Here is a 25886-nt window from a genome sequence, read left to right on the forward strand (position 1 = left end):
GCACTCCAAATCAATTTCTTGACCATTTGCCCGGTGTGAAAGGGGGGTATCGCTGTTGTCTGGTGTTGATAGACATTTTCTAAGTGTGCGGAGAATATTCCTATCTCTTCTCACACAATTGCACAGATTTTGGTGGGGTGCTGCCAGGGAAATTGCTGTGAGACCCATTTCATACAAGTCACAAGAGACATGTAAAATACTGGGCGTTTAAACATTTAAGATACCCAACCATCCCCCAAAATGTTTGATCTAGTATTCCGCTTATGCTGAACAGTACAGACTGAGTACAGACGCAACTGGTCCAAGAGAACATATCTTTACATTGCCTGGATAAGTAGCATTAGTGTTTTGTATTTTATAAACTCTTTTCAGGTAGTGAAGATTTTTGCAGTTATACATTTTATAATATCCCAACAATTATGACATCTACCCAATTGCTTATGGATTACAAATGTGTTTAGCAAGTTCAGATAATTGCTTTGGTATTTCTAATTATGCACATACACTGCGTGGCATTCACAAAACAAATAATTTGAAGGAAAATTAGCATCATGACAACATATGAATGAAAAAAAATTAACAATTAATTTCACAATTAAGTGAAAATGGTTCACAATTTAACAAATGTTACTTATGCATATTCAGGGTTTAGCTGCAGCTGAGAAAATACAGTGGAAATGCAGTCATGCATCTTAAGCTGCTTAAATACTTCAAGGGATAGTTGCAGCTCCTTTCAAGTTGCCTGTGGAAACAAGCCTTTAGTACACTGGTTCTCAATCCTGGTCCTGGAGACCCCCTGCCCTGGTGGTTTTTGTTCCATACAAGCTCTCAATTACTTAATTGAATCCTAAATTGAACTAATTTGCTTCATTTGACATTAAAATTGTGTATCTTATAAAATGCATCTTAAATTTTAAACGGTTTTAGATTTAATGTTAAGATTAGGCAAATTAATTAAAATTTGGGTTCAATTAAGTACCCTAGTGTTTTTTGTGCAGTTTGGAACAAGGAGGGCAGGGGGTCCCCAGGAACAGGATTGAGAACCGGTGCTTTAGTAGTTCTTCACTTCATTTCCTTATGTATCCTTACGAGTTATTTACAAGGTTAATTCGGGTACCATCTTCATTATCTGTCTTGAATACCTGAAACAAGTCTTAGTTTTCAGACATTCCTTTCAGATGAGGAAATAGTCTGGTTGTTCTCCTTTGAAACCTTTGCAAATTAGGAGTCATACTCCTAAATCTGCTCAATACCAGCCATTCCATATTTTAACATTTAACCTATCTTCCCATACTACCTCTTATCCATGTTAAATTAGATTTATCAGGGTTTTACTTCGAATGGAATACTTTCTAAGTAATCAGTAATACAAAGATTAAGAATAGTAGTAGTACCAGTAAAGATACATGTGGTAGCTCACTACACTAATTACCTTTCTTTTTTTTTTTTTTTTTTTTTTTTTTTTAAAACAAAGAGTCTTCAAAAATGTCACAAGTTCTATCCTTGAGAGCATAAAAGAAAAATAGTATTCTGGTCCTTGCTTTAATAAGGTGTGAATAGCTAAACAAGAGGAATCAAAGCAGAGTTCACTGATGAGAATGAAAACCTGGGCTTTGCAATCCTGTTTTTAACTTCTGATCTTCTAGTTTTTATTCTTATTTAATTTTAATACTTAATTTAACCCTTAATCAAAGTTAATCTAAAAGCTCACAATATTAATAAAGTGCATTTTAGTCATACCCATCTAAAACACCAAAACAAAAATCACAAGGGACAATGCTTGGAAAAACTTGAACCACCTTTAATTTACAAATGGTTACATTCTGTAAACTTATTGTAAATGTGTGCCTTTTAAAATCCAAGTTGTTTGTTTTATTAAAAATGAACACAAACAAGTTGCAGTTAAAAAATACAAGTAAAAAAAAAAAAAAAAAATCCACAAATGTAATGTTAAACATTTCCAAATCGCTCTGCCCTCTTCCTCTTCTTTGCCTAGAAAAGAAAAAAAAAGTAAAAATCACCCATTCATAACCTACTTTATTCACACTCTGACTACAAATAACTGCACCTTTCTTAGGTCTTCCTAAATCTATACAGTAGGTTACATCATGGTACACTAACCTGTTGTGCTTTGTACACTCAAACTCTGTAAGCATTAAAGACAAAATATACATAATGATGTTCCTGCCCAATAGTTCTCACTATTTCCTCATCATTTAAGTCTCTGCTTCATCTAGGTTTGTTTCACATTACCGGTCAGTCCCACAGGCTTAGTCCAAATTTTCCCTACAAGCTCCTACTCTTTGGTCCAGTCTTACAGCTATAACTATTGGTCTAAAATGCAGGGCAAAAGCACACCTCTGAGTCATCCGTGCCTGCAGCGGCACTGGTGAGGATCCCAAATCTCTCCTTCCTCTTCTTCAGTTTCTCATCTTCCTCGACCTGCAGAGAAATTGTAGGTTTATTAGGCTTGATTGCCATCTGATTTTATTATCTGTAACATTTTTGCTATAGGAAAGAGTGCACACAGATAAAGACTCAAGGAAACTCCTGAAATAACCTGGAATGGGCAGGTTATGAAGCCATTTTTTGATAGGCTGGCCCTGGGTCAGCATTTACGACAAATATCAAAGAATTACAGATAAATACTTTATGCCACCTTTCCAAGACAATAGTTTCTCAATTGAACACAAAATGGAAAACATTCATACTTCAATCCCACATTCTATCTACCAGAAAATATGAATGATTATGAAATACTAGGATTTTTATTCAATACAGTTGAATGGGAGATCACTTAGTGGCCTGTGTTCTAGTTTTAGTTCCCAGCCAACTGCAAGACTTTTTTTTTTAATGCATAACTCCCAACCTTTTGCATATTACCAATCATTACAGCTGCATGCCTTTTCGGACGTCTGATCTGGTTCACAATCGAAGCCGAGTTCACCATCCCCCTCTCCCCAGAGCAGGTCTAACTGTAGGACTGAACACTGCACCTCTAATGAATCTCATTGTTTCCACCTGTGGGGGTAGGGTGGCCCCGTGCACACATGAGTGACAAGCCTCAAGGACGCACAGACCACCACCCCACACTAAACGCACATAATCGAACTTCAGCCGAACAAGAAAAGCTGGATTCCCCAAAAAGATGCAATGCAGAATTGTGAGCAAAAGAAAGTTAACATGAAAATGTGGGTAAAACATGTTCAGAACAGCATGTTTTTATCCAAAATTGTAGGTTGTTATATTAAGTTCAGGTGCATCTAAAAATAATGAGAATATAGTATGCATTGAGAAAGAAGATTAAGTTTTATACCCAACATGTCCAATGCCTTAACTACTATTATTATACACAGCAGCCATGTAAGGGGTTATCTCAGGACAAGGAAACTTTTCCCAACACACTGAGCTGCGGCAAGTGACTGCCAAGCAGAACAACCTGACAAATTGCAGGTCACTGGTCACACATTCAACACAACAAACCCTTTTTCCAGCTCCCACCTTCCTCACCACCAGCCAAAAATGGTTAGCTAACAAAGCAAAAGCAGGGTCAAAACTGATTTTCTGAACCCTAATAAACATCCTTGTGTCATCATTGGATATATAATCTGAAGTTTTAAAAACACACTGTATTAATGAAAATAGATAGAGAATAACCTCAATAGTGTTAGTTAGTAGGTGCACTTTCCAACAGAAAATATTTTCTTAACTGATAGTAGGTAAGTTTGCATTGAAGGATCTCTAAAGAAAACTCATTACTCCCAAGTGCTGTACAAAATGACCTGCAGTATAGATGACCCACCTTAGATTCTCTCATGCATATGTATATGTAATCACAGCAAATAAAAGCTTATGGAACTAATAACTGAAGTAAAATCATACACACATTTTAAATTTACAAAAATCTATTATGAAAAATTAAGAATTGCAGCTATGTAGCAAAGTGAATAAAAAGACTGTTTAAAGATACACCAAAAGCCAGTGTGTGTTATTCCAGCTTCATGGGTTTGAGACAGAAATATCTCAAATAATAACAGTGGGGGGTAAACCCCATGTCTTGAGCACATCTTGAGCCAAGGTTAATAGAGCTCTGGCCAATATAATTCCACATGTCAGACCAACAGTCTCTTCAGATTATAAATTGTTTCAATAAAATATTTTTTGCTGAATAATACATTTGATGGAATCTGGATTGAACAAGCTCAGTGATGTCAACAAACTTATATAGCTTATCAATAGAGTAACCCGCCCCCACCCCCTTCCCCAACAACATCAAGTTCATCTCCTCAGCATTCCCTGGATAAGTGAAAGGGTTGAATATTTCTCATCTGAGTAACTCTTGGAGAATAAGCCTTCTGTAGATTTTCTAATTTGCAAGGTATTTTATTCATAAAGGTAGTATTTATTTATTTTAAATGTTCATATTAGGCTTGTATACAACCTTCACTATCAAAAGAAATTACTTTTAGGGAACAAAATATTTGATCTTTTTGCATCAAATGGAAAGTAATGCTATTCCACAAACCATTTTCACATGTGTGAATATGAAAACTATTTCAACAGAAGGGGATGAAAAAAGGTTAGCCTGACATGAAAACATTTAAGGGTTGTTTTCAGAAAGCACAATACAAATTCTTCAGAATAACAAGATTAAAAAAAAGCAATAGAATAGTGGTCAATACATGCTCAAATCATGACGCTGAAGTTAATGAATGTTAATTAATAGTAAGCTGGCAATATACTTCCCCATTCAGCACCTACAAATTACATTTGTTTCATCCTTCTGTGCAAAATGTGAGCATGTATAGGGAAATGCAAAACACCCTTAATTGCCATTGTTAGAGGCAAACGGAGAAGCAGCCCAGGCCAGTGCTGGGATGTATCGGGGGAATTCATCAAGCCCCTTCTCAAATTCAAATTGGCCAGTGATCACTGCTGGTTAAAGCCTTTGACAAGATATAAGGCAGTGCTATTTGCCATAATGAGCACTATAAAGTCATAAAGTGGGATTTATATGCTACATGGAGAAGGAGGCCAACCAAACTGCTCCAGGTGTCTCCGTGGTATTGCAGTATACATGCACATTTATATAAACACACAAATATATATAATAGTGGGAATGTGTGACACACACACACAAGGAAATAACAAAATTAAAAGACATAGCAAGATTGGGTAAAAGAAGCATCTTAAAATGTAGGAGGCAAGTCAATTAGATACTGTTACAAAATCCTACGACTGGATTTAATAAAACCAGACTAAGTGAATTATTCTCACTTTAAAGCTCTGACTGGTATGCAGCTTTGGATCTTGCTTGATTAAATTGTTACACCTGCAGGGCTATTCAAAAGCTCTGTAGCACAAACATATGCAGTAGACTAGTATTGCCTACAACATTTTTCACATTCACATTTTTCTGGTTAAAATTTTCATTTTGCAGAAGTACAAAGTATTTCACTTTGTAGAAATCTAACATCTTAAAATCCATGTAAAACCTCAATAGAACAATGTAATGTTCCAAAAAGCTCTTTAGAAATAAAGATTTCATAAAATATTCCAAGGTGGAAAACAAAGCATTAAAGAATACCAAACAAAAGTTCTGTCCTGGCACAAACAAAAGCCTGTTGTATAGTCCGTTTTTTATGCAATGTTTATTTTACACAAACTTATGTGGATTCAAGAAATAAACTTGATTACTAGGATTAATCAATCTCCTAGAAGCCAGGATGTCATGAGGGAATAAACAAAAAATAAAAAAACTACCAAAAAAAAAATTGCAATATGGTGCAATAGTAATTTTTGTATGTAAAACATTACTTCCAATATAAAAGTATAAACATTCCATCATTCGGGCACTTTTTAAGGTTAACTACTGGTCTCGCGTTCAAGGCACCAGTTACAAAACAAAATTAAACTCAAAATGGTAGATTGTGTTATAAATGCAGAGAGGAGTGTCCAAGTTTAATGGGAGCAAGCTGCTGGCTGCGAGATGATTAGACTCCTGAATCGGTACTCCCCCACTCCATCCAAGCTCTTCCCCCAGGGAGAGGGTCTGTTGCCTCACAGCCCCACTAAATCAACATTGTTCTAATGATGTGTCACACTTGACCCCTGGCAGCCCTGGCCCTCACGTGGTGTCAGCCTGACAATGGGCTGCCCTCCATCTTTAGCGCCTTGCTGACACATTTTGATTCATGGGATCGCCCGGCCCCGTCAGAGCAAAATTACCCCTATCAAAACGCCAGTGTCTACACATTCATCAACTCCACCTCTGGCCTCCAGCAACACTTCTCATTCTAAATGTGCTGTGGCCATTTAAAAACAGTGAATTAACCCCCATGGCATCCCCGTCACGGCATCGAGGGGCTGCGTTGGGGGACACAAGCAGCTTTATATATCTCTATCCATGGCTGAGGATCCCTTTCCTGCAATCATCACTTGCAATTTCACTTGCCCTCCCATCCCATCTTGATAAGAGTAGGTTTCAGATTACTTGTCAAAACCCAAGTCAAAGCTCAGGACAACCCGTCTGAGACAGCTGTCTGCAGTGGTGTTACGGTTCACCCTGCGTGAATGAAAAATACACACAGCATTTGTAGAGCAGGTTTTTCCCATCACCTATGAAAGAAAATGTGCCTTAAGCCTTTTTCCTTCACTATAAAAACAAGGAAATATTAACGTCCCATTCACCCATTGCACAAAAAAGTTCAGATGTGTCCAGAAATGAACTGCTGGGTAGTATGTATAGTATATACATATGAACCAGCTATTCATGTATTAAACTTCCTAAAACTTTATCCTAAAATATTGTTCTGGATCTGGATTTTACACACTTAACTTTTTTTTTGTATTATATATCGTGCACATCCTTTCCCAAAATAAATAAAACATGCTCTGCACATATACATCATAACAAAATGTAAATAAGTTTTCAGTTAAAACCAAATATAAAATGTGTGCAGTCCAAAATGTTTTCCTGGGAAACACTGATCTGAGGAATTTAGATTTCTTAAACATAATATACACAATTAAAATTATAGCCACTACTGCATTTGAGAAACTTGATTTGCTGGTATTGAACATTAAACTATTTAAAATAGTTAGGGAACTGGGAAGTGTCAACACCTGTTGAATTTCCTTTCTTCTAAATCAATATAGAGATTACCTAATAATTACCTTCCTAGTAGTATCACATTATGTTAAAAAAATATTATCGAATTAAACCTATATCTCCTTCTTGTGCATCAGCATTCACATAAACTACAAGTTTTACTATAGATGCTATGCGATGTTTTGTGTTGATCTCTAGCACGGTTTTCTACTCAGATACCATTTTGAAATTTTAAGAAAAACCCCACCGTAATTAAACGCAATTAGTATAAATTTGAGATTAATTTTTGATTTTAAAGTTTATAATCTATAGGGCTGCAAAGCCCCTGCATCCCGTTTCTTCATGACAATTTAGAAGTGTAAAGAATTGCTGTACGTTTCAATTGTTTGCAAGTACACTGCCAGTAGGCAGCTTCAACCAGTAACAATTAACAATCGATGGGATTTTGTGTCAGATGAGTTTACACCATAGCGCCTTAATTTCAACATGGGTTATAAAGACTTGTAAAAATGTATAATTTAAAATGTCTATTGAGCAGACTGACAAAAAAAAAAAGCAATGTATTCATGGAAATTTATCAAGTGTGGGTAAATGTAAATGGATCTAGTTAATAGTTTCAAATTAAGGGTTCCACTTTTTGAACTTGCCAGGCTGAATAATCTCTATTATGATTGGGAATTGCAGTGATTCTATAGCCTTAAGCAGTCATACTGTTTTGAAGGTAAATAACAGAGTTGTCATGGAGAAAAATGTAAATGAAATGTTTATTATTTTCTCTTTTTATTGATAAAGGCTTCATGCTCAAAAAACCAAGAGGGCAGGTTTTGGTGATGGATGGCTTGATGGGAGTGTGTGCAAGACAGCGGTGAGCTGACATTGCCAGGGGCAGCCTTGCTTGCCCGAACCTGCTGGCCCTGCTTCTGTACGTTTTACAAAAATGCTGCAGGAGAAGCCTTTCCCACCCTACTCAATTCAGATGCATTTATCTTAAATTGTATGAAGGTCTGGTCAGTGTTTGCCCACATGAAAGTTCAAACTGACAAAGGGGATGTTTTTTATTACTTCTAAAATGGACTGTAATCTTCCGTTTTGTTTTTTTAAAGAACATTACCCTCACCTGAATATTATTATTTAAGATTAGTTTTCATCCTGAAGATGACATTTTGTGCTATAAATATGGCCAACATTTTTGTCCAATGCACAGTGTTGGAGCTCAATGAACTGGTAGAAGCCAAAGGATTCAGATCCTTGTTAAAATAGAGGTTTTTCTCTAATCCTAAGCTAAAAACTGACACTAGCAGTGAGGTTTGGGTCATTTGACATCAGAAGAGAGGCACTTTTACATTATGAAGAGATATTTCTACTTCATAAATAAAAGTGTAAGTCATTACAGAAGGGATCTATAGGAGGTATGCTCAACAATGCATAATTCACAGAAAGCAATTATAATGTGCAAAACAGTTTCATTATTTTCTCCTTAGGTACCTATGGTAAAAAGCAGATTTATAGAAGCATTAAAGATGATGGAGTTGTGAATAGTGCACATGCTGCAACACCTGGGGAACAACGACCCTTAGCCTTTGAGCCCGAGTGTTACAACGCTCTCGGCTCACATTTCAACCCATCAGTGATTTTTAGTGCAGCACACCAGAAGCAGCACTTGCTAGTCCCAGATAACACTTTCTAATGGCATAACCTATAAATTCCTAAAACAGAGAAGTACCTGCTTTTTACATGAATATCAAGCTCATAATTTAGATATTTGACACTATGCCAGTTTACCAAATAAGTACAATTGTGTCTTGGCAGATATTCTTTTCTGAACTACAAAACCATGGTCCTCATTATTTTATTATTTGTACTGCTTTGTGTATGGTAGATTGGAGTCTTTTTGCCAAAAAAATTAAACAAGTTAGAATGTGGGAGATCATTTACATTGTATTTAATGTATATTGCTATAATTGCTGCTTGTAGCCGACTCTAATCTAACATTGTGGCTTAGAGAACAAGCCACAGGTTTGTGAATGTTTTACAAAAGCAGGCCACTATTGGATACATTGGATGCTATTCGCCTGCTGTAGGAGGTCCTAGAGGGATTGTGCATAGTGCCGTTCATTTCATCCATTTATTAATATATGTTCATAAAATGCAATGTTAACAAGACCTAAATGTGTAGGCCTAAGCCTATGCAACATTTTACCCAAACAAGTTAGATAAAACGAAAACACTTCTGTATGGGGAAAAACGTAACAAGCAAATATTTGCTTAAAGTTACTTGAATTCTACCATATTTTAAACTATGCTAAAATATATATATATATATATATATATATATATATATATATATATAAAAAAAGTATATTAAGTTAAATAACATCAATATGAACATTCATCAAAACATGATTCTTAAAATGTTGAAGACAATTTTATGAAAGTAAAACTGATATCCAAAGAATTAGTTTATTACTGCTCCTGCTCACATAACATCCTGGTATATCTTTTGTACCAATATATACAAGGTAATAAATTGTTCATTACTATATTACACCTATAGAACGTGTTTACTGTAGTAAACCATAGTAAATAATGAGCCAGGAGAAAACTTAAAGGAATTAAGGTACCTTGCTTTATTGTACTACCACACACTTAGCACGTCCTGATAAATTACTACATTATCATGTACACTCCAGTATATGGAACACACCACTGTATATTATTGGCTTAATTACCAAAGCACCACATTTTCTATAGTATACATGTTATATGTTACCTTGCAAATAAATTAGAACAAAGAAAATCTGCATTAGTGGTTTTTGGTTTCTTTAAACCCATACATCTGACCTTAAGTACTCGGATATTAGATTAGATTTAAAACTCTCAATACAGCAGAACAATACATGTAAATCAGGTGTATATTTTATAGAAATCAGTCAGACTAGAATCTTAAATTGCAGTCAGTTGTATAATGTGTTACAAAAAGGGTGAATTACACCCAGACAAAAACACACATACAACCATTAATAAGAAACTATAGGAATTCTTTACATAAACCTACAGCTCAGTATAGATCTGTATCCTCTGCTTCTATCGACATCAGTATCTTGAGATACATTTAAATTACAGGCTTCTACAAACTTGATAGAGATTAGATAGAGCTGGAGTAATGGAGAGAAAAAAAAACAAAAAAAACCTGATGCAACAATCCACTACAATGATTTATAGCTTTAGCTGTAAGATTTAAATATCCAAATGTAAACAGATGTCTTTCCACTAAAGCCTTCACCATATACAAAGTGAACCCTTTAGAGCAATGACTACAGTGATGAATCTATGCAAACTGCGCAATTCTCCTTACTTACAAGGAGCTACAATAGAAGAGAGAAAAATAAAAGGATCATAACTTTAGCAGCTGGATTTTTCAACTGACATTCCGCAGAATTATTTTATTTTTCATAAATTCATTTTTTCATAAATTTTTATTTTATTGAACTTGCAACTATATATTCTCCTAAATAGTTTTATTCCAATTTCCAGCAAAGATCTTAATATATACTTGCAGGAAAACCATGTTGTCGGCATAATATGAAATTTAAAATTACATAATTGCTCATAAATAATTGCCATGCAATATGTTGTTAAAAATAAATAAATTGGGATTCATGATTAACTACTTACTGTAAGTGAAGGCTTGGGTTTTACAATTCTGAGCTTCTCTTGATTAAATCCCTATAATTCCCTGTGGCTGATCTATTTCTCTATGCATAGATAATAATCACGATGCTGGGTATGAACACATTAAACTGCCAAAAACAAAGAAATGTTTCAAATTACTTCAAAATGATGCTCCTGGGTTTGAATACAAAACTCATGGTTTCACTGGCAAAACAATACAGATCTAAAAAAAAAAAAAAAAACTACCAATAATAAAAATAATATTTTTAGCTAAACTGTATTTACATGCATAACTTCACAGATTACACCAGGCTGAGATACTTATTGGTGCCACAATTAGCAAACAGGAGTTTTCCTAAAACCTATGAGGAATCATTTTTCCATACTCATTTAAAAGAATATGAAATTCCTGCTTCAGGTTGAGAGAGAAGCTGCCCAATTTATTTCTCATGTGGCCAAATTATACTGAAAATCCTTGTCCAGCATGAACAGAAAAGGCCCAAAATACAAGATATATTAAAAAAATAAATGAAATAAAATCAACATCTAAATCCACCACCAGCTGCCAGAAGCTCTCCTAATAATGGTTTCTTAATTAGTCATTTAAACAATCACATCAGTAAGAGTTGCAGTCTCCAGAAGCTGTCAGGTCCCCCGGCGGCAGGCAGGTCAGTGGCTGGGGTCCCTGCCTGTCCCTGGAGGCCCCCTCATTAGACAGGCTCCTCTGGGGACCGCAGCGCTGCTAGGTGTGGTAATGAGGGACCTGCCTTAATGAAGGCCATTGTAAATGGGATTTGAAGTGGCTGCCGGGATCACCGGTTGCAGCGCCAACTGCATATAACTAAGCGACTAAGAATTACATAATTCTGCTTTCGTTCGGTGGTAACAAAATTGTAGAAAAGGGGGGAATGTTCAATTTAATTTTTTCCTTCTTTGGAAATAACTGGTAAGCTAAGATTTAACATTAAATCCCTTTATAGTTAAACATTTTACAACAATTCTGGATGGAATACATCCTTATTTATTATTAACTGTGGACGCTTGTTTGATAATTATGATTACCAATTTCAAATACCAAAACATCTACAGAAAATTTGACAAAATATAAACAATGCCTGTAGTTTATGCAGCAGCATTCAGTGTCGATTAGGCATAAACTCCTCTTCAAGAAGGATCAAGACAGACTAACATTCACATTTGTAAAACAAACACGAAACACCTGCAGATTAAGAATGATGCCTATTAGATTAGTTGGATCTCAGAGACCTATTTTGTTTTTAGACTCAAAGCAGATTGTCAGAATGAAGCCCTGTCATGGCACATTCATATACAAACAAAGCAGGTACTCTCTCACTACAGTCCTTCTCATCACTCTTCATAGCAGTTGCTACTCAGATGTGACATCCTGAAGTGGGCTGTAGACATCACTTTAATTTAACATTGATGGCATCAATATTTTAATCTGAGAATTAAAAGGATATGGCAAATAGGTGGTGGGGGTCGCAAAATTATGTATATATACACATCTCCAAACTTAACACTACGTTTGTGTGTTTTTTTAATTCAAGAAAATAAGCGGTCTTGACTGGTCTTGGTCTTTACTTTTTGCTATCCCTTTGAAACTAAGAATGCTTCATATTTTGCAATGGGGAGCAAGAACTGATATGTTTGTGTGTGTGTGTGTGTGTGTGTTGGGGGGGGGGGGGGGTGGTAGCCATAAAACAGAGGGGCTGAGGTGAGTAGGTGGAAAGGGGGAGAGCACCCAAAAAACACACTCCTCTTCAGCAGCCTCATTGAAATATGGCATCAAGAGTCCATTCTCGTTAATTGCATTTAGATGTCAGCACCTAAATGCCATTGTGTTCGAGTGCTCGTCCCCTGGGTCAGATTTATTATGTGTGAGTGGCCCATCACAGACTCCAGCTGCAGCGCTGGATGGGTTTCATAAACCTTCTATGATTACATGAGAGCAGCGGCTGCGTGAGGCAGCTAAATCATCCAAGAGGGGTTAATTCACTTCAGGGGGCAGGAGTCACTGCACTGCCCCGCATCCCCATCCCCATCCCCCTTACCTCCATGAGTCCTGCCTCATTAATAAGAGCTCAACTACACCCACCATATCTATTTATTATTTATATCAAACTCACAGTAATCAAACCATCTGCACACATTAGTTCAAAATAACACTACTATACTGACCAACCTACATTCCAAATTGGGGTGTTTAAAGACAAGCATGTTTGTATTGTCATCTTCAAAAAGGAATGTCCTATACATGTGGTTATATGCACTGCTGGCTTTTTTTTTTGTCTTCCCATATGGGTCCTTTTCCATTCCCGACTCAGTGCCACTTTCCTCCATGTTATGAGCATCACAACCCCCAACAACTTTTGAAAACAGTGAATCAGTAACCTAATTGATTGTGATAAGGGCTCAAGGGCATTAATGGCTGTAAACTAGATAATGGCTTTATATTGTCAGGTATACTGTGCCTGGGGATGTGACAATATTCAATTAATCTTTAAGTGAAAGCAGTATGACAAAGTACAACAACCAATACATAGCCTAAAGACATTTTCTTTAAGGAATACATATTCCTAAACTTCTGATTGGAACACAAGAAAGGACAGGATTTTGGACATTCCTGAAATTAATGTTCCTTATATTCTACTTGATAACTACTCATTAGTAATAATAAATGTACATAATTTTCACAATTAGTTTAGCTGCTAGATTTAATTTAATATTTATATAGTGCCTTTAATACTAAAAGTAGCTTACAAAAATGCATATGTATAATATGAAATGTTTTATTCTCTATTTTCTTCTACCAGTGTTGGAAAAAGGTCAGATTAACAAATCAATTTTGACTAACAGTCAGCGAGGGTGCATCTCTAATAAAACATGGCAATTTATTCCACACTCTTCAGTATTATAACAAAAAGTGGCTTCTTTTCTTCACTCCTGGGACAAAGTAGGCCCCTGTCAGATGACCTCAAAGGGCACCCAGGCTGATATGGAATTAGTATGTCTTAAATAAAGTAAGTGCTTTATATGCTAATACAATCTTAAAGCATACTGGAAGCCAGTGCAGAGAAGCCAATACAGGAGTAATGCAAAACGTTTTCTTTGTTTTTGCATTAATACCCTAGTGGCTGCATTCTGCTTTAGCTGTATTATTGTACTAGATCAATCTAGATTAAATAAACACATGGACCAATTTCTCAGCATCAGACAACATTAGAAATTATCTAAATTTTAGCAATGCTTCTTGGATGATAAAAATACACTAATAGGTCTGAGATTCGAATCTTAAATCAGAATCAAAATATTTAACCCAAGATTTCTCATTATGAATTTCACATTAGCGGTCAGGTTTCCCAAATCTATTTTAGCAGTCCGAGAACCTAATACTACTACTTGAACAAAAATGTGGACACTGCTGTACTTCAACATCTGTGCTGCTGCTTGAAACAGTTAAATTAGAGACTGGTTATTTGAGCAATAGTAAATTAAAAATTAAAGCAATGTCTATTTGTGAAAAAGCATGCCACATTTTAAAATCTAAAAATGGAAGACGGCAGTACAATTCAATCTTAAATTCCAAGTGGGGTTGATGTCAAAGTAATTCTTGAAGAAAAATGCTAAAATGTCAGGTGTAGTACAAGATATAGTTGAAGGATATGATGTTCATATATTAGAAATAAGAATTGAGATGGAGCACACAAAAATAGAATGAGAGAAGTAAGTCTGTAGAAACACCATTAAAAAAAAGCAGCAGTGCAGAGTAATGGACTCCGGAGCGGAGGGTCGTGGGTTCAGTCTGAGGTGGGGGGACACTGCTGTTGTAGGTACCTAACCCTAACTTTATAAATGGGGAAAAAAATGCACCATTTAAAAAAAATTATATAACCGCTAAGAATTTAAAAAGCACATTAAAATGAGGATATTCACAGCTGGATTGGACTACCCGACCTAAAACACTATTGCTAATCTATTTGTATGAAATCAGCCTTCAGTGTGCTTCTCCTAAACCAGGCTCTCTGAATGTCTTTTGGGTAAACAGTACCCTCTAGCTAGTTTACTATGCACTATAGATAATATCCATACACAAGCAGGAGTGTAACTGATCAGGAGAAACCAATGAGCCTTCAAGATCAGTGGTATGTGTATAATGAACAATGACTGCCACCAACAAGTTTTAGAAGAGGAAAAGAAAATTGACGAATTTTGAAAAACAGAATACGGAATGTTTCATAGGGACACAATATTAGGGGAAAACTTTTGATATTCCTCAAATGTCAGGATGCAGTGAAATCAGATGGACTTGATTCACATCACTTTGTTACAGCCAGCCATGCTGATCCAATACCGTGAATGAAGATTATAAATCCAGAGTCCCCTTGGTTTCAAAAGATTAGCAAAATCTGTTGCTTGGGTTCATGGAGTAATAAGAGGATTTCCCATCTGAAAACAATATGCATTTTTTTTTTTTTTTTTTTTTTTTTTTTTTAATTTAACATTACATGAAGTGGTCTATTCTTCAACACAATACTCACCAAATTCAGTAATGGGTTTTTTGTACATATAAACAAAGACAAATCATACAATGAGACTTTGGAGAAATCTTGAATGTGATGGTTGTCTTTTTAAACTTGTTTCTAGCGATTCATAAACTGCTCAAAATGAATAATTTAATAAATCCACTTTGCAGACAGAATCAATACAATCGTACAATAGCAAGATCATCCTGCAAGTTCCCGCAGTAAACTGGGTTAACTGGCTGAATCCTCACATAATGACATCATCCACAATGAGAATGGCGAAGTAGTGCAAGATGCATTCAGTGTACAGAACAAAAGGGAAAGATTTTGCCTCACAGCAGGCACAAATAAAACCAGATGAGTGGCCAAAGGCCGGTCACTGAGCATCACTGAATCTGCACACCCCTACCTACTTCTTGGTCTCCACCTCTCTCATAACCTCTACAAACCCAAAACACACAGACCCCCAGCATTTCTTTATAATCCTTATTTATCAACACCTCTCTTGCGAGACTATTTTTACAAGCAGATGTTGTCAAGTCCTTAATAAAAATCCATTGACGTTCCCATTCTGAAAAAATAGGGGCATTTAGCTGCCTACATTAAGAAGCTCTGCAGCAACTTACATTATCTCCCACTTGATCAATTTAAAAGTCTTTTAACTTGTACAGCAAATCCACTGAATGACTAAAGTTTCAACACTTTAAAATATGCTTTACATTTTATTAAAGCCTAAATAAAAAATAATTAGCTAAAATTGGCAATATAAATTGCAAAAACATGAGTCACTCATCACAGATTACCTAGGTTTTAAAGAATCCTGATTTGTTCTTTCCAGATAAAGACATTTTAATTCTACCATTTTCTCCCTGGAGTTTTATTTTTACTCTTTACATTTTAAAAGAATGGGGGTGAGATCACTTGACCAAGCAGTGCAGTGTGTGTGTGTAGAGGGGGAGCTCACAACAATGGGGACAGAGTTAATTCCCCTAGCCACTGGAATGACAATTTGGGAGTGAGGCATTGCAGTCTCATTGTCCAGAAGGAGCTCTTGATTTAGTTACACAGCTGAAACAAGGGCCATTCAGCGTTAAACAATGGACTTCTTGAACGAGAAGCGGTACAAGTGGCGAGCAAATTGTGTGTGTGTGTGTTCCCACTCCAAATAAAAAGGGGTTAAAAAGAAAAAACATAGGAAAAGAAAATGATTAACTGTGCTGATCTGGTTTAAGAGCACCTCATTTAGCAGTCGTCACCATGGGAAACTTAACACATTAGGCTTCACTCCTGGACCAGAGCTACCGTTTATTTTCACCTACTGAGTCCCTTTCAGTGGCTAGCTTTTAACCAGGTTACCTTACTGAGATGACACAGCCATTACTGGAGAATGGAATTTAATACAACAGTGTAATAAGCAAACATGAGAGAAAAAGAAAAAAAAGCTAATGACTGCTTCAAAGAATAACATTCCACTATAAAAGACAAGGATTAGCTCTGGAGGAGGAATAACCTCTTAAATAAGTCATAAAATCACTATATATCTATATATAATTTTAAATAGGTTAAGTATAACAACAATGAGTGAAAAACCTACAGAAAAACCTTCCTATAAGTCTAATTTTTAGAAACGCACACAAACAATAAGGTCTGTTCCTATAGCCTGCTCTGGACTTGCCTAGCTGAGCCAGCACAAAGAAATGAGGTGTACCAGCTATTCTCGGGGGCTATTCTTCCTGCAAGGGGGCTGGCTAGAGTGACAGTCCCTCTCTGTAACAATTTCCATGGCTGCCAGAACCAATTCTCTTCCCTGTCACTACTTATTATCCTTGACCAGAGAGCCCTATTCAAGGACACTCTGCAGTGGTCGTTTGGGAGGAGGGGGGGGTGGGGGTATTGAACAAAATCTGGTGTACGTACTCCCCCTCTATTGCTTTTCGGTTACCGCTACTCTTCAATGCTGACAAATTTAAACAGGTTGGGGAAAAGGGAGGGACCGAGAGGGGGCAGGGAAAAACTGAACTGTACAATTTGAAATGTTGACCAGGAATTGATTTAGGGGATTTGCAGCGTCAGATGCTTAGAGGACAAGGGTTTGGGTTACGGATTAGTCTTGACGGAGTGGATCATTTAATTAGAAAGTTAAATAAGTGTTCCAGTGTGCCCATCACTCAGACTACTGCTTGATCGCATCTCAGCCACTTTCACACAGGTTCTCTACTTTTCTCGTGCATTGGTTCTTCTTCAGTTCATACACAATGATTTGATGATTTTACAGATCTTGTAATGGCCAAAGCTACAGCAACATCACATTTGTGGGGCAGTAAATAAATATACAAATAAAGCTTTATGTTTTAAACAATTGACATTATAGAAATGTATATATGTTCACAAATAGAACTCTGGATCTGCTGCAGGTACATTACATTTTATAAGTAGAATGAGATTTTTTTTTTTTTTTCACCTTCAATTTCCAAAGAACAAAGCTACACTATACATCCAAGATTTGAAAATTCCATACACATCTACTTGTCTTTTTCCTAATTCATGTCTATAATGAAGTACACTGAATGAGCTAACTGATATTCAATGTTACTTACTGCTATATCCCAAAGAGAACCTTACACAAACATGTTCACTCACATGCTTATGAAGCCAATAGATTCTTTACAAACTATAGTTCAATAACTGAATAGAACTCATCACCTGACCAAGAGCTGGTCAAATGAAGGACAGACTGCAACAACTAATTATACGAGATACCGTGACACTTACTGTTTGCACAGTTCAAGTGCTTGAAAGACTCGACCCAAATCTGGTGACAGTTGTACATCAAATAACAAATCCTACAAGTGGCACTACCCGATTGCACATGGCAGCACCTGAATTAGAACCTTTAATACTCTCATGCTCAAATGGTCTTCAGCAGAAGTTTTGAACAGATGGTCCACCAGCGAATTCTGCTTTATCTTTTCACTTTTGTCCCATATCAATCACAATTGCTGTACCTGTTTAGGGTCATTAGCTTTATTAATATATACATAAATATACAGTAGGACTGAAAATTCTACATTCAAACATTGGTAACGCCAGTTAGGACGTCTCAATCAGTGTTACAGCATATCCTCTAGAGTATTAGGATAAAGGGTTTGTAATATTATATAAATTATATATTTTTTTCTATAGAATTAATACCATTACCTCTCAACACTGTAGCTCACTTTTGTCATAATTGTAGCTTTCTGCTCTTGTCCCAGGAGGAACTGGACCATGGCATTATTAGTTTGACAAAGAATCTTGTGGGGTGTCAGTGACACCTTCAGACACTTTTGAACCATTACACATCTCAACCTTTGGTCAGTTTCTGCAGGTCTGATCTCAAATGGAAACTTATTTAAGTAGTATACTGGAGAGATGTGGACAGGCAGCATCCTATTATAAACATTTCCTTATATCCCTTTTCTTAAATCAAGTGTGGCAAATGTTTCATTTGATGCATGTTGGTGCAATAGTATATTTTAAAATGAAATACTAGTTCTCCAGACTATGTATGTATGGTCCAAAGCGGTGTTCAACTTACATTTCTGGACTCTTCCAAGTCCATTATGAAATGGGTACACAAACCGTAAATAGTGTTGTATCTTAATGTTAATGCTGCAACATAAATGTGATGCATCATTTATTTTGCAGCATTAACATTAAGATACAACACTATCTTCAAATTAAAGCTTACCGTGTCCAGTTTGAGGCATATACAGGATGCAATTATGCAGTGCATTTCATGCATCAGTGAGGATTTATAAGATACCGGAGGCATGGTTACATTTATTAAAACGGCACCCTATGCCCCCATCCCCCAAAGATAGGATTTGTAGAGAAGGGAAGGAAGGAGGGGGTGGTGACATTTGACTAGCAAGTAGATTAAGGTTGTTGTTACACAACTAGCATTGTTGCCTGCCTCCCTGTGAGCTCTGTACCCATTACATCTGGTGGGCTATTATATCTGCCCCCTGCTGCTAAGTTTCCACTGTTTGTGTGCATATGAACGTGTGTTGATATCAAGTGTGAAATTGTTAAACAATTGGAACCGAGAGACACATATTTTGAATTGGAATGGGCATTTTTAAGAGACTTGAATTCCATTTCAATTCTGCCAAGCAATTGTTATTGAACTATTGCTAATTTACAAAATATTTTTTGGAAAATATTGTAGTATTACTAGAGTAGCCAAGTCCAAAAATCAGTGACAAGAAAAGGGTGAACAGGTGAACTTGTCAGAGCTTAAGTTTCCACAAGTAAGAGGAGGCGGAGATCACTTGTTCCTCCTATTGTTAAATTAGACATTGTCTCATGCAAGTATCACTTAATTAAATTGTAATATGAATGTTAACTCCTATTCACAATTAATTAAATCAGGCATGGAAAGATACACATCAGTATTTAAAATGGTATTTGATTAAACATGAAGAATGTCTATCACCAAATTGCTGCTTCAATGGTATCCCTCAGTTCACAAGCTTAGTGATAAAGCAGGATACCAAAGCACTACATAGGAAAACCCAAGATTTCCTACCTTCTTTGAGACCGAAGAAACATTCATTCCAAATCTCTGGGCTCTCTTTTTCAGCACATCAACACTGACCTGAAGGAAGGAGCAGACAAGGAAAATATTACTTTTACTTGTTATGCCTAACCACCAATCACCAATGCAGAGATGGACAAAGAAGGTCAATGAACATCTTCTGCCCCAAAAACAGCCCGTTTACAAAAATTACAATAACTGACAAGAATGTTTTTAACTCAAATAATACACAAATTATCAGGACACTGAAAAAACTACCCACAGTGACAATATCAAACAGTATTTCAATAAAATGTAACTAATTTCAATACATACAGTTGGCTTGCTGTCTGGAAAAGTCCCTGAAAGACAAAATTACAAACCAATTAGTGCTCACCTCATATAGATTGAAAACATAGCAGGGGGAGTTCATAAAGATAAGCTGCTCTTTCAAACTACTCCATGGTTTCTTTAATGTAGACAATACTTCAAATTTAATGTTTGAAAACATAGCACCATCTAAAGTATATTCCCCCTCATGTCACCAATAATTTGGGGTTTGAAATTTCTGGTCATGGGGGTCAAGTCAACTACTGGTCAACCAACATCAGTTCCTATTGGTATTGGTTTGATTCTATCAGCAAAAAAATTAACCAGGCCTTACTTCTGTCAAGAGTCTCTCTCAAAGTGGTATAGCTAGAACAGTCTTCATAAATGCAAACAGGTATCAATATATAAATCAGCAATTCTGGCGGGAAAAAAAAACTAAGCCTTGACAATCATACAATTTTTCATGAGCATTAAAAATCCTTACAAACTCACCTTTTGGTGGAACGACAGGCAAGCCAAACCTGGAAGATGAAGTGAGACTATTTAAAATATGACAGACAGACAACAGTGATGCAGTAAAGCTAGTCTGAATACAAATTACATAATGTGTGAAATGAAAATCTGAGGAAGCTACTTAACAGACACGCATGCAAAGGGTCTTGTCTTCATGCATTGCATGTCTATGATGACAATTATGGTATATAATTATTTTTAATGTGGAAGCTACTGTATACAAAAGGAGACAAAAAGCCAATACACTCATTATGATCAACTTAACAAAACAAAACAAAAATGTCAAAGTATAAAATAAATCACACTGGGATTCTGGATTCAAATTGATTTCATGAGTGAAAATGCTGCTTCCACCATTGAACTCTCAAAAGCTTTGAATATTCAATCATGGATCACTCTATATTGTGAGAGGCCTACTGTGACCCACAGCTGCCCTCATTCTGTAGTTTGCAGCAGTCTTTTCATTATGTTCAGCGCTTCATTATAGACCCTCTCGAGCGGGGCTCGCTTTAAATAAGAATCTTGTTACCTGGCAGCTCGAGCAGCTTTCTTGCTCTCAGCGGTAGCAGGCACATTAAAGCGCTCGGCTCTCTTCTGCAGCCTCTGAGTTTAAAGAGAAGTCTTTTATTCCAAAGGCGTAAAAGAAAAAAGGCCAGAGAACTCCAAAGTCCTCCAGTGCTGAATATACAAAGCAGAGGGCGACATGCTAAATGTAATTAGTGATTGCCAATGGTAGACAAAAAAAAAAAGTTTACTAAAGCAGTTTATAAAACACCCCAAGATGTCTCAATTTCAACTAAACATTCATGGAAAACAAGTAGGCCTACATTTTCACTTACTAGATGCACAAATTTCCCCATCTTCAGATTAATACATCACTTAAAGTTTAAAACTTTCCCATAATTGGCTCTGATCATACAGAAAACTATATGCAATTGCATTAATACATAAACAAAGACCAAGGATATGCCAAGGTCATCACACACACTTGTGTGTACACAAAAAGACCATCACTTGCATGACTTAACTAATGTAACCAAGTTCTAAAGATGGATAGTATATGAATGTGCCACCCTGAAAATGAAATGCAGCAATAAATTATGTATCACAACTGGTACCTCATCAAGGGGGGCAGCTGGAGAGATCTTCACCACCTTTTTCTCGGTTTCTCTAAAAACAATGGGGGACAAGCAAAATAGTAAGCAAGCAATAACTACACTGCACACATTCAAGCCTGTCTTTTTTATATATACATTTAATTGACAGGTCTCTCAAAGGCTGCATGTTTAAATAAATACAGACAAAAAAAGACATTTATTGTCTCCTATCCAACGGGGAGCTTGTACATTGAAAATAGAACCATTGAAAATTGACTTTTGTTTGTTTATATAAACTGAACATAACTACACAAATCTCACATAAGGTAACTGCAAGAATCAGTAGAGCTCCACTTGTAGTGCTTTGCAACACATTATGTACAATCAACCTACACAGCACATGATTTCAGTACAATTCTGTATGCAGGCATAATTCCACAAATTCTTTTCTTTACATGGAGGTAAAACCTGACAGGTCACCATTAGAACATTGTTTTAATGGAATTAGGAATTTGAATGTGATGTGCGATTTACACAAGATATTTGATTTATGTCAAGAAATGACGTGAAGTGATCTTTAGTGTAACTGGACAGATAAATGAAATGGTAAACCTAGGAGGCAGATTGAAAAATGAGTGAGGCACAAAGAAAGCTATACTGAAATAAAAGCAGTGTAATGAAACTGAACTATAAATATTTGAAAAGTAAACCGTTGCTTATACATTTTGCCGACAGCTGGACTCTCACCCTTAAAACAGCTTTAACCCACCAGCAGAATCCCCACAATAAGTTAGATATTTATATGATTCTTCATAATAAACACCTGGAAGAGGTTTTCACTTTTTAGGAATACAGGGAGATTCTGCATTATACAGAGTTTGGGCAGTGCTACTATGCATGAATGAAGGGGGGAAATATAAAATTGCAATTACATTAATTAAAAAAAAAAAAAAGCCTGGGGTGGGTCTATACATTTCAGTCATTATTTCATTACATCAGTCACTACACTTACAAATAATTGTGACATCAACATCCAGCAGTGATTTTGAGGAAAAAGTTCAGCCATGTTGCATTGAAGAAGTCCAGGCTTTTGTTGAATTTCTAATGTTATAGTTGTACTTAATTTGCATTCGAATCATAACTTAAGCTTCAGGAACCTAATTTCCATTTTGTTTAGTGCCGAACTGGGTGCGTGAGAGAGAAGTTAATTTTCACTGAATTAAACCAGGGAGATTTTAAGTAATATAAGCTCACTTTAAAAGTTAGTTATTGGGAATATTCACCGGGTAATCCTTACTAACTCTGTATGGCCGATGGGATGGCAGAGGAAATGTAGAAGGAAACTCATTGTATGCCACCTACTGTTGAATTATTTTGTTCAGCAAAAGAAAAAGACTCTGTAAACTTGTTATATTTCTACCTTTGATTCAGAAGGGCATACGTTACATAATTAAAACGCTCTACTAAAGTATTTAATTGTAATGAGAGGAACTTGTAAGGAGTGTATCAATAGTGAAATCGGTAGAAATGTGTTATTTCCTTGTGCTAGCACCATGTTGCTTTTTTCCATGCTAGTGTTTTTAGATTTCTTTACCATCTTAAGTAAACCATCTGGAAATAAAATTGTATTTAAAGGTGTGCTACTATTACCATTTATTTTCAATATAGGACTAGATAAAAAGTTCAATATAAAAACAGTAAAGAATGGATTACTGAAATATTTACAGTATATAAAAAAGGCAACCAAATGTAATTTTTATTTTTTAAAGGCATTAAATACATGTTCAGGGCAAATGTTCACTGTGTATACTGGTTCAGACTGGCGATTAACTGGGTAGGAGAGTGTAATGACTTTCTGGAGAAGGCATATCCATTAAAAATCGTGTGTTCTCGACTCTCGCGGTCTAAATGTAAGTGAAAGTTTTATTTTAAATGAAAGCTTACTCTTCCTCTGGCTCTTCGGCTACATCCTTGGGTGGGGTCTGTGGGGTCGGCTCATCCACTTTGGGCACTTCCTCCTACATACACAGAAATAAGGCAGGTTGCTCAAGATGCACATTAAGTGAGGCCCCTTTGAAAAGTGGAGGGTAATGGCTCCACCACCTATTGACTAGTTTTTGGTTTTTTTCAAATGTTACTTCTAAACTGTACCCACTTTAGTTTATTTAGTTAAAATGCTCAATAGATTGTTGAAGTATTTTCTTATACAATTAGCCTTTAATTGACTATGTAGCTTAATAATCATAACCAATTCCTCTCCACAAACAAAAGATTAGTACATTTAAGCAATTGTAGGGTTTGTGCTACTGCTCTGTAACCCTGCAGTGTATGGTCACAGATAAATGAAGGCACCCTTTACTTGCACAGCACATGGCACTGTGTTCGGTTTCATGTTTAGAAGGGGAAACTGCATTACCTCTGGCTCTTCCCCAAGAACCTCCTCTTCGTTCACCTCTTCCTCAGCTGAAGAGAGAGGGGGGGGGGGGGGGGGGACATTAAATTCCAATGCATCATCTAAGGCACACTAAAACTTCTACAGAAAGAACACAAACTTAACACTTGGCGATTTTGGTTTCCATTGACCGTTGTTACGTCGTTTTGTTCTCAACGAATTACACAAGTGTTCCCTTACATTTTTTTGTTGAGCAGTGTAGTATAGATTCAAACAGATTTACCACATCCGGGTTTACAGTGGTGCATTTAATCTGTTCTTGATAGATTTCTTCACTATGACAGTGGAGTTTCCATTTGAAATTCTGCTTACCAGATAATATAATAACACTTTTATATTATCACAATACCAATAAAATTGGCTTGGTTGCATTTCTTCAATTCATAAAAATGCAAACAAACTTCATTATTCTTTAATTTCATACAAATGATATCTAAATTAGCAGGGGTTGGGGGGTGCATTCGCATATTGTCGGGGGTGCTTGCAGACTGGGTTTGTCCAGGGTGAACGAGAGTGGGGCATAGCATATGCGCTTGTGCTTTAAGGTTTATTTTTGTTATTATTTTTCCCATAGGTATGTTTGGCCAGGGGGGCCGCTTAAATTGAATAGCGCTGCGGGAAACCCTGTGTATATATATATATCACACACATCCGTATTCGCTTCCGTTTTTAGTTTCTAATTCAAACATTTAATTACAACTAGGTGACTTATTTCGTTTATTGCTTTAAAAAAAATCTTGAATGTTACACTCACTATATTAAGATCATAATTCCATGAACCCGTCTGTTTGTAAAATAAAAATGCAACTTTATAAGCATTAAGGTACCTCAAAACAATTTAACACATCAACACAAATTATTTGATAGTAACACCACACATTTGCTCCCTTCTCTTCATTCCTTCTCCCGCCTTACTTCTATAAATGAAGGTGATTTGCAAAATTAAAAAAAAAAAAAAAATGAATAAGTGATTGGCCACAAAGATGGACAAGCATTTCCTGCAAAGTGATAGGCTGCATAAAAAATGAGTTACTCCTCCCACATTCCATGGTATGCAACTATAAGTACATTTGCATAAAAATGACAAACTCAATACTGGTGATAAGCATTTTGAACAAAATAATACATTGAGTATATCGCAAAAACTCGATATATCACCCAGTCCTAGTACCATGATACATTAGGTATTGGGACATCTCTAATACAAATGCATATAAGTGTACCATGCAAGGCTTACAATACAGCTTTGGAAGACCAATGGTGACACCTATTGGTTATACACAGCAACTACATTTCGGGAGCTAGGGCAAAGTATCAAATGAAACGCTATTATACATTAGCAAATAAGGAAAAGCTATTTTAAGGTGGTTTACACAGCTTTTTTTCCCCCATTGTGACTCCATAGTGAAAAAAATATGACAGATTAAAACTGTAATTCTTCAAGTCAAAGTTTAAAGATATTATATGTTCTGAGATTACATCAAATGGGGGTGGGGGGTGAAAAAACACAAGCTAAAAAGGCTTCAGGATGCATGAATTAAGTCACAACAAGCAGTGAGGTAAGAAGATTTAAGAGCACAACAAGCCTAGTGATATGCACAACAAATAT

The 25886-nt window shown here is 36.2% G+C and overlaps 1 protein-coding gene across 1 annotated transcript in view; it reads right to left on the reverse strand.

Moving 5' to 3' along the window:
* Positions 1-1780: 1780 nt before the first annotated feature.
* The window catches only part of sarnp (SAP domain containing ribonucleoprotein), a 31036-nt gene continuing 6930 nt past the window's right edge, over positions 1781-25886 (reverse strand). The window contains exons 3-11 of the mRNA XM_066708161.1: positions 24242-24288; positions 23770-23843; positions 21847-21898; positions 21258-21331; positions 20708-20736; positions 20222-20247; positions 19898-19966; positions 2359-2442; positions 1781-1992 (exon numbers count right to left, since the gene is read on the reverse strand). Of these exons, the coding sequence (XP_066564258.1) occupies positions 1951-1992; positions 2359-2442; positions 19898-19966; positions 20222-20247; positions 20708-20736; positions 21258-21331; positions 21847-21898; positions 23770-23843; positions 24242-24288 (497 nt within the window). The 3' untranslated portion in view covers positions 1781-1950. The remainder of the gene's footprint in view (positions 1993-2358; positions 2443-19897; positions 19967-20221; positions 20248-20707; positions 20737-21257; positions 21332-21846; positions 21899-23769; positions 23844-24241; positions 24289-25886) is intronic.

Source organism: Amia ocellicauda, chromosome 7 (assembly GCF_036373705.1).
Source record: "Amia ocellicauda isolate fAmiCal2 chromosome 7, fAmiCal2.hap1, whole genome shotgun sequence".
Classification (NCBI taxonomy): Eukaryota; Metazoa; Chordata; class Actinopteri; order Amiiformes; family Amiidae; genus Amia; species Amia ocellicauda.